The following is an 18,513-nucleotide window of genomic DNA, read 5'->3' as shown; positions in this document are numbered from 1 at the left end:
GAATATTAGAAATGTTAAAAAATCTGAAAGTTTTAAAAAAAGGTATTTTTATAATACCTTTATTTTTAACTAATTTGTTTTTGCTCTTTGGGTTCATTCTACGTTTGAATTGTTGGTACCATTGGTCGGCCGCGTGTTTCTAAAACCGATGTTACTTGACAGAAAGTACGTCAAGCATCGGGTTCAGTAATGTTGCTTTTAATAAAATTGTAATTATTATAGTTCCTATACGTTATTTACGTATATAATTTCGAATTTACACAACAACCTGATGAATAAATCATTTCCATATAACAACATAGAGAATGGTTGAAGAAATAAATGAATTCGCTAATGATCAGGTATGCTAAATATAACCTAACTTAAAGAGTTGGGTATTTTATATTAGATAATTATATTGAATTTCTTTTTATTTTCTGTATTCAACTCGGAAGTATATTTGAAAGGAAAAGATGAAATAGTGTACTTAGTGATACTTTATTGAATGTTATAAAATAGTGTGGTGGTAGATAATAGTTAACATGTGTGTCATTGTTTTATACCACCAACTCAATGATTTCTCATAATTATTGCATTATTGCCTTGTAATTGGTTTATTACATATTATGATTTTATTTTTGACATCTTTTTGTCTAGGCCCAATTTGACCTGCAAATGACTGATATAGAAGAGCGTTTATATAGTCATATATATCATAATTCTAGTGCACATCTAATTAATGATATATCTTTAAATGCTGAAATCCAAGATGACAAATCTTTTGTATGTGGAACATCCAATGTGACAAAATCGCAGAAGGAAGATAATATTATCACAATTTTATCAAATGATAGCGATGATGATATTGTCGAAATAGTTGAAAAGAAACCCATTTGCATTGTCATAGATAGCGACAATGAAGGAAAAAATCATGCAAATGGAAAAAATGAAAGTTTTGTAATACCAGATCATGGAAGATATCTGAATAATCCCAATCACCAGACTGATAATAAAAAGAAAAACACAATTTTAGGTAAAAATAAAATACAAGCAAATAAGACTAGGAATAGAAATAATATGAAGCTCGCCAATAGTTCAAAGCAACCACGTTTTAACGTGTCTATCAGCAAATCATTGGATCCTCATTTAATTTCTGGAGATTACTCTCAATTTAATCATAACTCCATCATTGCTAATATGATAAAAGATCGAAATAAATGGAAAATCAATTACACTGATATGCAAGGTCCTTCAATTAATAACCGAGAAAAACGAGTTCGATGTCATAATTGTCATCAGACTGGTCATGTCAAGCTAAGTTGTCCTGATCCTATAAAAGGTGAAATATGTTACATGTGTGGCTTACAAGGACATTTGGAGCCTAGATGCCCTAAGAGAATGTGTTTAGCATGTGGAGTTCCTTCATTTGCATTCGTCATTGGATGCCACAAATGCCGTGATAGACATAGATTAGTATGTTCAATGTGCAACATGGCTGGCCATAATGAAAATACATGTCCTGATCTGTGGAGAAGATATCATAGAAGCATTGATCCAACGAAGTCACCCATAGTCCAGCATTCAGGTTTAAAGGATACACGAAATTTGTTCTGCAGCAATTGCTCAGCTCGTGGGCATATTTATGACAATTGCAGTAAATTAAGAATAAATGAGCATAGTTTAAGTCTACCAAATATTGTTAAATATGATGCAGTTCTGCCCATTCAATCTGTGAACCTTAACAATAATTCCAAGAGCAGTCTTAATAATGGCAATTTTAATACGGCTGATGTAAATAGAATTAATGGACATGTATATTTAAATAAGTCAAATAATATGGATGTTAGAACTTCTAATGAATGTTTGGATGCAGCAAACCAAGTTTCTTCATCTAATGTGAATAATATGAATGGAGGTGTTAGTCCTGATATCAAAGATTCATTACAAAAAGAGCATCAAAGTTTAAATGCAGATAATACAGATACTGATAATAACTCTTTGGTTGACTCCGAGCCACAAATTTTTGACTTTATGAGGCCAGCGAATATAAATATACCAGGTAGTGGTGCTGTTTGTATTGTTATTGATAAGTATACTGTACAAGTGCTAATGAAACCTGAAGGTGCAAAATTTTTACATAACGTTTCGAAAAGCCTCAGTACCAAGGTAGAGATTCAATTGTCAAGATATGGAGGTTTACTTTATGTAAATGACCATACAAAGGAACAGCCTTTCAGAAAGCATTTGAAAGACTGGATTAAAGCTGTTAACACCAAATTACTGTCTACACATACTTATGTTAAGCTTCCAAATAGAACTAAATCTTTAATAAATTTTATTCAATCATTAAAGGCTACTCCGTGTAGACAAATTTCAAATCCATCTTCAAAATATAGAACTCTATTAAATATAACAAATAATGATTATAGTGTTATTAGCAACAAGCAAGTAAAACTCTACCACAAAACTATCAGACAATTAAATTTGTTTTTCTTTGAAGAAAATGGGCTCAAAGAAGGTGAATTCCATGCAAATAAATTAAACGAGTTAGTGAAACAATTAGATACAATTTCTGAAACTGTTATTCCGAAAGAGTTATATGAAGAAATTAAAAGCCATTATGACTATATATTTACAACTGACCATGGAAATTATAAAGAATTGATAGAATTATATAGAAAGAAGAAAAATAGAAACATTTCATCGGATCACTTCTGATAAATAATAAAATCCGTGATAAATTTTTATGTTACATATTTACTTATGCAGTGTATTCAGAATTGAAAACTGTTTTTTCTTAAATAAAATAATATATTTATATGTACAATTTTATAAAAATAATTGCAATGTTTGTGAATCATTGAGACGTTATGTGTTTGTTTATTATTGCTATGTGATTATATTTTCCTCTATTATAAATTGTTTAGAAAGATGATTATATGATATATTTCCCTATATATCTATGTACAAAAGAATCAGTGGACAAAATCGTTATATAAAAAAATATAATACAAATGATTATTAATCACATTGAAATTTATTTTTATTAGTGTTTATTGTAATTCATATATATATATATAAATTATGAATGATTGTACTACTATGAATTTGAATTAAACTACATATATTTTTATGTTTTTATTTGTAAATATCTGGCTTCATTTCTGAAAACATCAGAACTATAATATATATAATTACAGATATTATAAGTATGTTCGAAAAATATCAATTGGTTTATCCCATTGATTAATTTTTAGTAAAAGTGATTTTTTTTTCTTTCTATTTAACAAAAATCACTGATTTTGAGATGTCTTATTTATTTCATGTTAACTATTATATAAAAATAAAGAATTTTATATGATAATGTATAAATACAATAAGATGTAATTTTATTAAATATAAATTGCATATAACTCTTGTATATAAAAATTAATGCTCAAGTCTGTTTTGAAAAAATATATAAATATGTCAAAGGACTTTCCTTTTTTTAATATTTTGAAAAATGTAGTCAAATACAAATATTGTGCAAAGTTCTTATTGATATATGCAATGTAAATAATTTTTTTATATAAAATATTATATTATTTAAAAGTTTTTTTTGCTAAGTGTTTAGTGAAAGAATTATCAAGAACATTGGAAAGTTATTTTTATGCTGTCAAAATCCTGTATTAAATTGAGTGTGGACATAAATCTAAATACTGGTGTATTAATATTAACACAATATTAATTGTATTCATATTAAATTAGTGGACTTATATAAAATGTTCGTTGGCGCGCAAAACAAAACTTTTTCATCCTGAATCACAGGAGTGAACAACGTAAGTAATACAAGCACAAAACATAAATATTTATACTAAACTCAAAAGCGACATTTTTTACAAATTTTTAACAAATTTAATGTTATAATTGAAACTAGTATTTATAATTATTAATTATTAATGTGTAAATAAAATGACAATCCTTCGACAAAGAAAAAACTTCTCAGTTTTTTCCCTCGCGTTGCACAACATGCTTTTCTGGCGCATTTGCTAAACTGCTGTCGTTCGTCGTTGTAGCGATTCTGATATTTGATTCACTCAGTTCCATTCCGTACAAAGCAAAGTTTCTATTCTATTATTCTTTCTTTATTATTCTTTATAAGGTGTGTAGATAATATTTAAAAATGGAAAAAATATATTGTGATTGTTATGTAGAATATTTGATAATTAAATGTGTGGTTTTAGGAAAAAATGGAATATAATAATGAAAAAGGAAAATGGCCTCTTGCGGAACATTTTATAGCGCCTAGTGTAGTAGGTGAGATTTTTTTATTCGAGTTATTTTTTCATATGGAATAGTTTATTATAGTTTTGTTTTGTATGAGAAGTGTAAATTGCGTTTTATATATATATATATATATATATATATATATATATATTTATATTTATTTATTTATTTTAGAGCTTCAAACAAAGAATTCAAATAGTAATAAAAAACAAAAAACTTAAAAAAAACATTTTTTTATTTATTTACTGTCGACGTTTCGGTACTAGATATGTTCCATCTTCAGAACATCTGTCAAGAAACATGATCTTGATAAGATTTGAACAAACAATATATTTAAGAAAAGTAGAAAATGGTGGATTTTTCATATAAATTTATTTAAATGATATAAATGATTTAAATTTATTTATTTAAATGAATAAAATTGTGGAAGAGATAATGTTTTAAAAAATATGACAATGTAATAAATATAAAAATAATATACATATATGTATATTTATATATATTATATATAAAGTGATTTTAATTTTTTCAACTAATAGCCTTCATTTTTCTCCAAAAATATTTAATTTTTAACTTCCCGTAGGGTAAGTTATAGTAATCGCAAAAAATCGAAAATGATTTGTTTATATCTTTATGCTTCAAATGTTTCTGAATATTTTGGCATACCTTAGAAAAATTGAATGTATGTATATGTGTGTGTGCGTGTGTGTATGTATGTATGTGCGGATACAATTTTTCGTCGACGATTTCGAGAACACGGATCAACCAATTTCAATGATTCAAAAAACATTCGATTTGTATTGATAAGGAGACGTGCTGATTAGTTTTTGGCAAAGGCAGGTATAGCCGTTCCAAAGATACGAGGCAAAAAGTGTCAAGCATCGATTGGAATGATTCAAAAAACATTTTATTTGTATTGACGAAATGAAGAACTGATTGAATTTTTGGAAATGCAGGTCCAGCGGTTATGGACTCTCAATAAAAATAAGTTAAAAAAATGTCATTTCAAACATGTTTATTGGCCATATGTACATCAAATTATCAGATATTTTCTAGAGATTTTAATAATGTGTACACATTTTGCGTACATATTTTTGGGTTCCGTACCAAGATTTTTAATTACGGTGCGGGAAGTTCCAGCAATTTGCCTTAAGGCACGATGCCGTGCACCCCACTAGTTATATTCTTATGTTCATTTGAGGAAGAGTTGGTTCATAAATTTATTAGTGTTTTTTTTTAACTTCATTTGCATTATAAATATTTAGCAAATTACATGTTTGAATATTAGTCGAATTTTTTTTTAATAAATGTACTTTAATTTTAGATTTATTTAAAAGCAAGAGGAGCTCTGGTGAAAATTTTCATGAGCAAAATTCCAAAAGCACTACTGAAACTAAAGACACAAAAAGTATTGTACCTCAGGAAAACATCGTAAATCTAGATGATAATGTCAAAACTGTTTGCTTCATTTGTGATAGTGAATTTTCGACAGCAGAAGAATTATTACAGCATCTCAAATTAAACGCAACTAAGCAAATTGCCTGTTGTATTTGCTCTCAAAAAGTCACATGTGTTGATGATCTGGAAATACATAAAATAGCGCACATTCTCAGTCCGGATTTGGTTTCAGAAAATGATAATTTTGAATCACTTTTGCAATATTTTGCACAACTCGATGAATCGGAAAATGAAACGAGCGATGATTCAAAAAGCTCTTTGGAATTTGAAAAACTTGAAGACGAAAAAGAAATGTCTAGTAATAAAAGTACACCAGATAATGATAAAAACAACAATATCATTTCTGAGGTTAAGTGTGAAATAATTGAACTTGAAAATGATCATAGTCAAGGTATTATTAAAAATGTTGACTCTGAATGTAAAATACAGTCACAACCGGCTGAAGAACAAAAGGCAGAATATCAGCTAAGAAAATTAAGGTCTGATACACATAAATTGCAAAACAACTTACAAAAGGATACAAAACAAGAACTGGATGAACCAAATGATGTCGAAGACAAAGAGGTATCTAATGAAAGAGATTCTTCCGAGGGAAAAAAATCTGTTAAAAAGACCAGACAAGCCCGCTTCAAACAGTTTCTTTGCAAGTACTGTGCTAAGCAATATTCATCATACAAGAGTTTTTTGAAACACGAAAAATTGCACGAGGATTTATTCAAATGCGACTTATGCGAGAAAAATTTGGGTGCAAGCATAGAATTGCATAACGCTTCGCATAAGGTTAAGAAAAACCTTCAATGCGATATCTGCTCAAAAACATTTAAATACCATGGAAACTTATCAGTACACATGAGAATACACCTAAATATCAAACCTTATCAATGTGAAACATGTCCTAGTAGTTTTAGACAGGCTGCCGATTTAAAACGCCACGCGAGGATTCACACTGGCGAGAGGCCCTACCAGTGCAAAATTTGCCTGAAGAAATTCGTAACATCTGCATACTTAAAAGTCCATTTAAAATATCATCTCGAAGAAAAAAAATACTCGTGTACAGTTTGTTCAAAGAGCTTTGTAACAAACACGCAGCTAAAACTGCACTCAAGAGTACACACCAAAGAGACTCCATATGAATGTGATGTTTGCAAAAGGAAATTCACATCGTTCAGTAGTTTGAATAATCATAAAAGGATACATACCGGAGAGAAGCCATACAAATGTAAGCTTTGCAATGATAAATTTAGTAGATGGAACTATTTGGCAAGCCATATGAGAGTTCATACAGGTGAAAGGCCGTATGCATGTGATGAATGTAATTTTAAATTCACTACACGCAGTAATTTAGTTAGGCACATCAGAAAGCGTCATCCTTCATGAAGTCACAATTTTTAATTTATATGAAAAGATTTAGAAAAACTGTGCTGGTCACTTAAGAGAACTTTTTTAAATAGTCTATAGTAATATATTAATATTTATTTTATGGAAAATGAAGTCTTATCAATTTTATATTTTTGTACTTATATTGTAAATTTTTTATAAGCATGTGCAATAATATATATATTAGGGTGGTCCTTAATATGGACATTTTCGAATTTGCTTGCTCCCAAATTGCTTACAAATTGATAAAAGAAAATCCTCTATAAGTTTTCCTCTTAATATTGTCTTATAGATAGTGCGCAATTCAATCAAAGTTTTATATGAAAATAGCATGGGAAAATTTTCAAATAAATTAAAAATGTTTTTTAGATATAACTTAACGAACAAATAAATGAGTTCTAGATGTCCTACGAAACAAATTATAAGAAACCTGCTTTGCAGAGCGTCGAATTTTCAATAAAAGATGACAGGAATTGTCACTTTTATTTAATTATTTGTCGCTAAGTTATACCTCAAAAACATTTTAAAATTTTCGAAATTTTGTCCATGCTATTTCCATACGAAGCTTTGATTGAATTGCGCACTATCTAAAAGTTAATATTAAGAGCTAAAACTTTTAAAGAATTTTTTTATCAATTTCGAAGCCCCTGGGAGCAATAAAATTCGAAAATGTCCATATTAAGGACAACCCTAATATATATATATATATATATATATATATATATATATAGTTTTAAAGCTTTTAAAATATATATACATAGTATCTCAGAACTCAACGTCAAGCTGTGAAATTTTTATTGATTTTGTTCATTTAAGCATTGGGTCCATGATTGTATAAAACACTTACCGGATTACAATAAAAAATTATGAGATAATTGACCCAACTTTGAAAAAATAATACTTTTTTTTTAAATTTTGAATTTAATAGTTTAATTTTAACTTTGAAAATTTTAAATTTATAGTTCAAGAGAAAGGATTAATTCTAGAAAACTTTGGTCAATTGTGTCATTATTTTTGCCTGGGGTTTTGGAAATATTTTTTGTTGATTACGGATCCAAAGTTTAAATAAGCAAAATTATTAAAAATTAATAACAGTAACCAAAATCAGTCACATTTTTACCAAAGCCTCAAGTTGCACTTGCAAGGTCATCATTTTAAAACATAGATAATTGTTTTACAACTATAGACATTGAATTCTGGGACACCCTATATATATTTTATTTCATAATTTTAAAAAATAGATAATTATTTTATATTTATAGACGTTGAATTCTGGAACACCCTATATATATTTTATTTAATTTAATTTATTTATTTACTCGTACTTATTGTGATATTATTTATATAATGGTGCAATTGAATTACATATGCATGCTTTTAAAATATTTTTTATTTATTTCTAGAGACCGAATCTGCCGCATAACAGACAAATGTTATGGCAAGGCCATGTTACGGTCCAAGTTCCATACATTACTGAATCATATTGAATACTGTCAAAATGTGGTGTATTTGCTGTGCATTCAGGTGTTTTACACATAAACTGCAACGTCACTCGTATGTTATGAAGGTGGGTCAGAAAGACCTTGTTATGTAAGGTAGTTTTTGTGATATTTATGCGGTTTCTACGTTAGGTTTGCCTGACTGCACAGCAACCACATGACTTTTGACAATTTTTGTATGGAAAGTTCTTCATAACATAGCCTCGCCATAACATTTGTCTGTTATGCGGCAGATTCGGTCTCCTAGTATTTTTAATTTAGTTCGACTTTAGCTATTAAATAGCTTAAAAGGTTTTGGAGTGAAATGAAATTTTATCTATTTATTTATTTATATATTTTTTGCATTGTAATATTATTGGACATTAAACACATTTTAATTTTTTTTATTCGGCGTTAGTCAGCCAAAGAGTCGAAATAAAAAACATTAAATAATTACATAACTTGTACGTTTCGACGCTGTTTGTGTGCCATCATTCAGCACGTTAAACAAATTCTAAAAAAAAATTATCAAGATTAAATAAAAAATTATAAATATACTACCAAAAAATATTTTTCAAAGTTTATAGAAAGAACAAGATTACTAGTAAATGTAACAAATAATACCAGATCAGGACAAAAACGCAACACACCCATTTACAATGTATCAATCACACTGTGAATATATGTTAAAAATTAATTACAAATTTTGATATATTTAATTCATTTATTTCCAGTGGAAAATCCATCAAGTGATATTTCTTATCCAAGCTTAAATCAGCAAGAATCGAAATGGAATTTTCAAAATGATTTTTGTGAACAAAGTTTTTCTTCGAATTTGGACCGAAGTAAAACAAGATATAATATTGATGTTCCAGATATCGATTACAAATCGGAAGAAATTGATGTGTTTTCTTTTAATTTTGTTTTCGAATGTGCATTTTGTGGAGAAAATTTCTCATCATCAAAAGCATCATCTTTTTTATCACATATTTGCGGTGAAAACAATTTATTCGAAGAACAAATCAAAGAGAGTTCCTTGGATGATAAATGCTCCCAGGACCCTTTGCCTTCGTTTGCACTCACTTTCAAAAATTTATATTCATATCAAAGTGAATTTAATTATTTGAATCAAGAAATTTGTGAGGATAAGCAATTAACAAAGGATATTAAATTAGAGTTGAATTCAGACAATGCCAATAACAATTCAAACGAACTGCAAGAAATAGAATGTTCTTCACCAAATAACAATATTTGTAACGACCAAGAAGAAATAAAAATATTTTCAGAAAATGTTCGTCCAAATTCAGTCAATGAAGAAAAAAATCGTAAACAAATATACGAATGCAAAGTTTGCTTTAAACAATACCATTGGAAGATGCATTTAGCCAGGCATAAAAAAACGCACGCAGAAGATAAACCTTTGAAATGTGAAATTTGCTTCAAAAAATTTAAGAGTCCTCTTTTTTTTAAAAGGCATATTGATACGCATCTGGGATAAGCCATATTTGTGTGAATTTTGTTAAAAGTAAAAATAATATTTATGCGAGGTGTGTTTTTAACCAATTTTTCCTATTGTATGAATGAGAGATTATTTATTGAGTGAGTTTTGATAATATGTTTATTTATACCAATAAGTATTTTAGCCTACTATCACATAATACATATCTTATAATATGAATTTTTTAGATTTTTTTGTTTGATGCTGAAACATATTCTTGAAATCTTTATTTGCAGCCAAATAGTCGAATTGAAAAGCAATAAATAGTTATAGTCCAGTTATTATTGTAAGTTTATCTCGGAATTCGGTTTTGAACAACTTTTAGGGTGCAAAATACAAGTATTCATAGACTTACATCTAGGTATATCGAATTCTGAGATTCTTACCTAATTTAAGCTTAAATGACTGGACTATTAACTATTTATTTATTAAGTACGTTTCGACACTGTATGTGTGTCGCGAATGCAAAGCAAAATGCAATATCACGCCATATAGAGACGACAGGGTTCACAAATGCTGATCCAGGATCGAGAAAAGGGGGATTATAGATCATACACTAAAGCGATTGCGTTAAAAAATGTTCAAAATTTAAAAAAAAATATCAAGATATTAAGATATGTTTCGAATTTTTATAAAAAGTCGAATTGTTTCAAAAATTTCAAAATTCTCAAATATCTAATTTTTTCAGCTGGTGTGAATGCAACCTAATGTGTTTTTCCATAACAGCGTCATGTGTGCCAGCGGCCTTAACCTTGAACCATAACCTCAAATTCATTTTAACTTTGACGTACACGAGGGTGTAGTTTTAATATAATAATGGAAGAATATAATCGTGAACCGTGCCCATGGAGAATCGTAGACGATTGCGGAGGGGCCTTCGCAATGGGCTGCATAGGCGGCGGAGTCTTTCAGTTCATAAAAGGTTTCCGAAATGCACCGTCAGGTATCAACAGAAGACTCCTGGGAAGTTTATCTGCCATCAAGACTAGGTCTCCAATTATAGCTGGTAACTTCGCCGTTTGGGGCGGTATGTTTAGTACGATAGACTGCACATTAGTGAAAATACGTCAAAAAGAAGACCCGTGGAATTCTATTATCAGTGGTGCTGCTACTGGGGGCATCCTGGCCGCTAGAAATGGTGTCGCAGCCATGGCAGGCAGTGCAGTTATTGGTGGCGTTTTGCTTGCTCTGATCGAAGGAGTTGGTATATTGTTGACAAGATTCTCGGCAGAACAGTTTAAACAGTCAAATCCTATAATGGAAGATCCTTCAGTTTTAAACCAAAATAATAATGTACAGTATCAGTAGGAGTGTTATGTGCAAATAAGTAAATTTGTGTATATAAAATATATATAGTATAGATTAAATGCTAATGAATCAGAACAATCGCAAGAGTCACAAGGTGTATGGCATCTAGAGGATACGAAAGGATACTAAAACGAAATGATAGATTTAAAAAGTGTTTCCACTTGTATGTCTTCGAAATATGTAAATAAAAACATCTTGAATAAATAATTTCTCAATGTTTGTCTGAAATTGAAAGTTGTGATTAAAGTTATAGTTACTAGATGAAAAATGAGATTTTTTATTACACATTCAGCTGTTATCTTTCACAACAATTCAAATTGTAATATAAATCAACAGTGTTCTGCTCATAATCATATTGTTTTTTGCGGCTCATATCTTTTCATGTAAGATTTGCCTTAGTTTTCGTTGTATTAAACCTGTTACTGCTATCAGTTATTGATACAACTAAATCTTCACGTTTCATATAGGTCTTTGCATATTTTTCAAGTTTTGATACCATTTCTTTGCTAATAAGTTTTATTAGAATAATATAATGTAAATCTCAGAACTTTTTTCCTTATTTTTAACCATTTTGGACCTGTTGCCATTGAATATACTAATACATCCTCCTTGAGAAATTGATTTTGTATAATAATGTATCATGTAATTAAACTACCTCAACGTTATCTAGATATCTTAAAGTAAAAAATACACTTGTAATTTTTTAAATTTCTAATATCTAAAATGAATTTCCTGAAATCATCAGTAGACTTAATGAAACAGCTCTTCTGTCAAGGATGTACTTCGCTTTCGATAGTAACTTTCCTAGACACTATTAGAATATAATATATTCATAACTTCTTCAGTATGAAAGGGCTTAAATATTTAAACTCAATTTGCAGATAAGTATATTTTTTATTTACTTCTTGTAGTTTTGCTGACTATGTGCAGAATACACTAGAAATAAGGATGATATATCGTTATTTTAGTGTTGCAACTAGTTCAAATTTCGATAATAATTACTGCAATGAATATTAAGTTAATTTGATAAAAATAAGATAAACCAAGGTAAAAATAATTTAAATAAAAATGACAGTTCTAAAATTGCGCGTGACTAGTGCAAAAGTGATACCAACTTTGTGAATCAAATTTTGTTATTTCAATTTCAAAATTTGAATACTTATTTTAATAATTACAAAACATGATTCAATTATAAAATTAATACTATTTAATTCAATATAAAAGTCGTAATAAATTAATTAATATTTCATTTTTACCAAATGGCGCTATAAATTAAGGCGCCAAAAAGTTACAATCAATTTAGAGGCAATTTTAACATTTTGGCGCCTTCAACGTTCAGGTTCAGATGTTCGAATGAAAGTCTTTGCTACTTGACGACTGAATTTTAGCAGATTTAATTTATTTTATACAGTTGTTCTGTTCACCTATATTTATATTTTATTGAATTTTGAAAGTTTAATATAGAAGATGGAACTATACGATGAAAATAACGTCGAGTCTATTTCTCATTTTTTTGAAAAGGAAGAATGGCGTAGGATGTCCGATGGTGAACAAAGTGCATTGCATGAAGAGCTTGGAAAATATTTGAGATTTCTTGATCTGGGTGAGTAATTTTTAAATACAATATATATATATATATATATATATATATATATTAGGGTAGTCTTTAACATGGACATTTTCGAATTTTTTTGCTCCCAAGGGCTCAAATGCTTCCAAATTGATAAAAAAAAATCTCTACAACTTTTAGATCTTAATATTAATTTTTAGATAGTTTGCAATTCAATCAAAGTTTCGTATGAAATTAGTATGGAAAAAATCTCAAAAATTTTAAACATGTCTTTTAGAAATAACTTAAGCGATAAATGAATTAAAAGTGATAATTCATGTCTTGTTTTAGTAAAAATTCAACGCTTTACAAATAAGTTTTTTTATAATTTGTTTTGTAGAGCGTGCATTCTTAGTATACATTTAATTCAAAATAATAATAATTATTAATTCAATTATTTCTTATTATAGAAGTTGATTATGTTTTCAATGTCAGCATGCCAGACTTTGTCATTAAATACTATCAGAAACTAAGTTTGTCTCAAGATGATTCCATAAATCAAAACCGTGAGTAAAACACATTTAGGTTTTAAACAGACAATAATAATGAATAATTAAATGAAAAATATTTTTAGGAACTAATAGCCATTCCATTCAAGATGCAGTAATCAACGATAACAATTTGAATTCGGGTAAATATACAATTGTTAATATATTAATTAACTTAGTGCTTAGGGGAAAAAATTGTTTTTTTCCCCTAAGTTTTGTTTTTTTCATACCCCTAAGTATTTTTGGGTTATAATTTTGAAGTTCACATATTATGTTTACCTATTACGAAATTGATTAATTAATAATTAATGTATTTAATAGCATTTTTGTATTTCTTTAGTTGATATGGAAATTTCGACTGAAGATGCTCTGTCAAATCATTATGACACTTTTAAACCATTTAAATGCTCCGTTTGCAACAAGCAGTTTTTATTTAGGGGACAGTTGGAAAGACATCTTTGTACGCACGCAGTAAATAAAAAAAAAGCTTCCATAAATAAAAACACCGAAGTACAAGATGATAAAAAAATTATCAATCACCCTGTAAATAGTAAATCTACTTCTTTTAGAAAGTCAAATTTGCATGATCGCAAGTTGAAAAAGGGTGGAAAATGTCCTAAAACTGAAGTTGTCCTAAAGAAAAATTCTGGTAAAACTAATGTATTATTAGATTCTGATCTTTTGACAAATAAAATAAAAGATGGAGATATGGTTTCGGCAAAAAGAAAGCAAGAATCAAATGTTTCTGCTCAGTATATTAAAGATGAGGATGTAAAATAATTGATTTTTTGTTTATTAATTTCAAAATTATTTAATTCAATACAATCCTGTTTTACTCGATAAATATATTTGATTCTAATATCCATATGTATAAGAAATGAAGTATAAAATAATAAAAAATAATTAGTGGAAAATATAAATAGTTTTAATAATTTAGTATATATTATTAGGGTAAGTTATAGTAATCGCAAATGAAAATTTTTGCATATCGGCATATATTTGTATTGAAAAAGTGAAAAACTGATAATTTTTTTGGTAAAGTACGTCCAGCGGTTTTGGAGATCCAATATAAAAAGTGACAAAAAATGCCATTTGGCGGTCCAAAATGAAAATTAGGCATAAGCAGATCAAATTATGAGATTTTTTATAGAGATACTAATAATAAGAACAAATTTTGTTTACAATTTTTATAAGTTGCGTATCAATGTTTATCGGTTATACTGCGACGCGGCGCTTACGCGCTTTTATATATTGTTTCTACGCAGTGCGATTGCCTTAAAAAACTTCATAATATAACAACGAATTCAAATTTTTCAAAAAAGTCGTTTTTTTTTCAAAAAATTCTAAGTTCTCAAAAATCTGTTTTTTCTGTTTTTAAAAAAAAATTAAAAATCCCAAAAAAATAATTTTTGATAAAGAAAGTTCCAGCAATTTTTTGCAGCGCGATGCCATTGGTCGCTGGTTAATGATTTTAAATGACACAAAAAAATAAGGTGCTCGGGTGCTCAACTCGAATAATTTAGGTTCTCAAATGTTTTGAAGGTTTGAATCTAAATTCGAGGTGGCCAAAGATTTTTTTTTATTTTTATATCTCAATCAGGCGGCAATTTAAACATATTTTTTTAAATTTTTATTTAAGGAGTGCTCTTGTAACAATTTCAGCATTACCGTAGGGTAAGTTATATAGTAATAGCAAAAAAATCGAAAATTAATTTTTTTATATATCTCCACATTTCAGAGGTTTCTTTATGTTTATTTATCTATGGGTTTCCGAATATTTTACATACCTTAGAAAAAATGGATGTATGTGTGTGTGTGCGGATTGAAATTTTCGTTGACGATTTCGGGAACACCGATCAACCGATTTGAATAATTCAAAAATTATTCGATTCGTATTGATAAGAAGACATGCTGATTAGTTTTTGGCAAAAGTAGGTCTAGCCGTTCCGAAGATACGGGACAAAAATGCCAAAAACGGTAACTCAGTTTGAAGGGGAACAGAGCGTTCGATTTTAATAATTTAAATAACATTTTACTTGACAAGATGAAGTACTGATTAAATTTTTGGGAAGGCAGGTCCAGCGGTTATGGACTCTCAATAAAAATAAGTTAAAAAATGCCATTTGGCGGTCAAAAAAGTTAATTGGACATATGGATTTAAATGATGTGTACACATTTTGTGTGAATTTGTTTGACTTCCGTACCAAGATTTTTAATCACGGTACGGGAAGTTCCAGCAATTTGCCTTAAGACACGATGCCATGTTTGATTCCACCCAGTTGGTGGCACTCCTGCTTCGTTTAATTATACTCTTCATTTATCTATGGTTGGCGCTAATGATAATGGGTGGCCATGACAGTTCAGTGCTAGCCGGCGCGCAGTCATGTCATCTCGAATTTCATATAAGTTTCGTTTTACATTTTTGGTTTTCCAAAATAATAAATGTGTGTGAATGTTTCCTCCTAAAGTTTCTTTTTAAACAAAAGACAAAATAATAATATTCTTATAATTTATACGTAACTCGAATACCTATTTGTGAATGGATTCTGGAAAAGGTAACTATAAACATAAAGCAGTTATGATGGTTTTAAATAACGTTTACTATATTATTTAAAAATGAAAAGAATAATTAATGTAGTTTAATGAATTAAACTACTACTTACTGTTGCATTGTAAGAATTTTTCATTGATAAATAATATGATAAATTATTGATTAAGAAATAATAATCGTTGAAGGCAAATCACTTTGTGATTGTCATTACAGGTTATAATTTTCAATTTTCTTGTTGAAATGATTGTATAAATATACCTTGCAAAAATACGAAAGTAATGAGTTCAAAACATATTAATTCTAACCATTTTATTTTACATATATTTATATATAATCAAATTCAGAGCACAATATATCGTACTAAACATTATTTTTTTATTGGTGAGCACTTTGTATGCATATATTTAATATTATTATATATATATATATATATATATATATATATATATATATATATATATATATATATGTACACAAACTAAAAATTACATCATTGTCTTCGATATTTCTCTATATACAATATTTTTATTATAATAACAAGTGTCTTAGGGTAACTCTTTCTATTTCAATGATGTTGTGATAATATGTAATACATTATATATGATACTACGATAAAACATATGAGTAATGTAGTAGTAGCTAGATTTTAAAATTTCGACCGATTTTCGAATAATGAGTTTTCAAATAAAAAGTTATCGTATTTAATATCTTGTGTAATATACAATTCATGGTTGTTTAGCAGTCGTTAATAGTCATAAGATTTTAAACTTTGTTTTAAGTGACTTTTTGAGTGATTTTAAATGTTCAAAAATGATTTTAGGCATAACAATGGCGCCCGAGAAAAAAAAATCAAGCAAACCACTCACAAAAAATCATTTAAATAACAATTTAGTGACACTGAAAAATGGCACAAATCTAGTTCTAACTGCTGAACATGCCTCCATGGTTCGAAAGAGGGAAACTAAGGAAAAAAAACATTATAGGCTGGAAAGACTTGATAATCCACTTGTATTGACAAAATGTAAACTACCATTACGGCCATGTAATAATGTAGTTTCAGCAGGTTTTCCACAATATATTTTTGAAAATCTGTCAAAGATGCAAATTTCAGAAACCTTTCGAATTCAATCATATTCATGGCCTGCCATATTGACCAATGATTCTTTAATTGTCATAAACGCTCCTAAGACTGGAAAACAATTGGTTACTTGCCTAGCATCTGTTCCTATGCATTGCTTGATGATATTCAAGCAAAAAATCGTTGGTTAAGCCCCATTGTATTAATTTTAGCCCCAACGGCGTCTGAAGTAGATGATATTTATAATTTTATATGTAGGATAGATGTACAGAAAAGACTTCAAACTACAAGAGTACATCAGTGGTTTAACAAACCTGTGGCGTTATCGAATGGATGGGATATAATAATTGCTACCCCATTGGTATACTCCAAACTATTGGCTTATAATTCAGTGACGACCCTTAAAGCTGTGGATATAGTTGTGCTTGATAATGTAGAGTTAGATTGCCAATATGTTCAGCAAATTTTAAATAGTTGTGATGCTCGTATAAAAGCTCAACAAGCACAATTGATTGTCATCTCAGAAAATTTCAACAATTATCATGATATGGTTCTAAATCGTTACGATGCTAACATTTTGATCGGTGCTCATCTGGAATCAGCAATTTATGGAGGGGTTCAATTTGTATTCAAGTTTTGTACAAAGTAAAAAAAAAGTTGCAATAGAAAATATTTTGTCAGATTTAGATTACAGGAAAATGCTTGTGATTTGTAAAAATAAAGATGAAGTAATTTCAGTTAGTGACCACTTGACCTTGCTATCAGTAACCTGCTTAAAAGCACACGAAGATACTGAACATTTAGATTTTAGAGCGTGTTTATAAAGTGTGGCATAGAGACGTTCAGATATGATTTTAGTTGTACTGATCACACATTCCCGGATTTAGATATTACTGATGCAACAACTATCATCCATTACTCTTTACCGTTAACCTGGACTGGATTCACACATCGTTATTCTTGTATGATCAATAACTTAAGCAGAACTTCTAATAAACCAAAATGTTATTCATTTCATCTGTTAGACGAAGACACAGTGAGACAGCTGCCACGAATTATATCTTTTGTCGAAAGACTAGGACAGCCTGTTGATGAAATTTAAAATCAGTAGTAGAACAAGAGATGGAAAACAAGAATAATGAAAAAGCTTTGAGCGGTATAGATTTGTGTGGAAGTATGTTTTTACTGGGACACTGCGATAAGATTAATTCTTGTATCAATAGGCCATAAAATGACATTGTATGATGCACCTAGAGAACATCTGCCGACTAGTGGGGAATTGAAATATAGAATTCTTAAAATATTAGGTGTTGATTATTACATGGCTTTGCTTCTTAGTTTTCGCAAACCAGGCAAAAGAGAGTGGGAGGATTTTGAAAGTGAAACATTAAATTCTGCTATGTGTTCGTTGTATTACAATAAT

General features: G+C 28.9%; 2 protein-coding genes and 1 pseudogene across 2 annotated transcripts; all 3 read left to right on the top strand.

Annotated features, from left to right (window-relative positions):
• The first annotated feature begins 134 nt into the window (after positions 1 to 134).
• LOC113376849 (zinc finger CCHC domain-containing protein 7) lies at positions 135 to 2,712 on the top strand. The gene is made up of 2 exons (XM_026616922.1): positions 135 to 341; positions 637 to 2,712. The coding sequence occupies exons 1-2, from the start codon at positions 306 to 308 to the stop codon at positions 2,695 to 2,697; spliced, it is 2,097 nt and encodes a 698-aa protein (XP_026472707.1). The 5' UTR covers positions 135 to 305; the 3' UTR covers positions 2,698 to 2,712.
• A 1,496-nt stretch (positions 2,713 to 4,208) lies between these two features.
• On the top strand, positions 4,209 to 7,080 carry LOC113378470 (zinc finger protein 1 homolog). The gene is made up of 2 exons (XM_026619003.1): positions 4,209 to 4,275; positions 5,570 to 7,080. The coding sequence occupies exons 1-2, from the start codon at positions 4,209 to 4,211 to the stop codon at positions 7,078 to 7,080; spliced, it is 1,578 nt and encodes a 525-aa protein (XP_026474788.1).
• A 3,774-nt stretch (positions 7,081 to 10,854) lies between these two features.
• On the top strand, positions 10,855 to 11,618 carry LOC113363201 (annotated as a pseudogene).
• The last annotated feature ends 6,895 nt before the right edge of the window (positions 11,619 to 18,513 follow it).

Source organism: Ctenocephalides felis, unplaced genomic scaffold (genome assembly GCF_003426905.1).
Source record: "Ctenocephalides felis isolate EL2017-DRISC unplaced genomic scaffold, ASM342690v1 CF-g0.4_SCAFFOLD_00845, whole genome shotgun sequence".
Lineage (NCBI taxonomy): Eukaryota > Metazoa > Arthropoda > Insecta > Siphonaptera > Pulicidae > Ctenocephalides > Ctenocephalides felis.
Note: the sequence above shows the minus strand (reverse complement) of the source record. Positions and strands in the feature narration are given on the sequence as shown.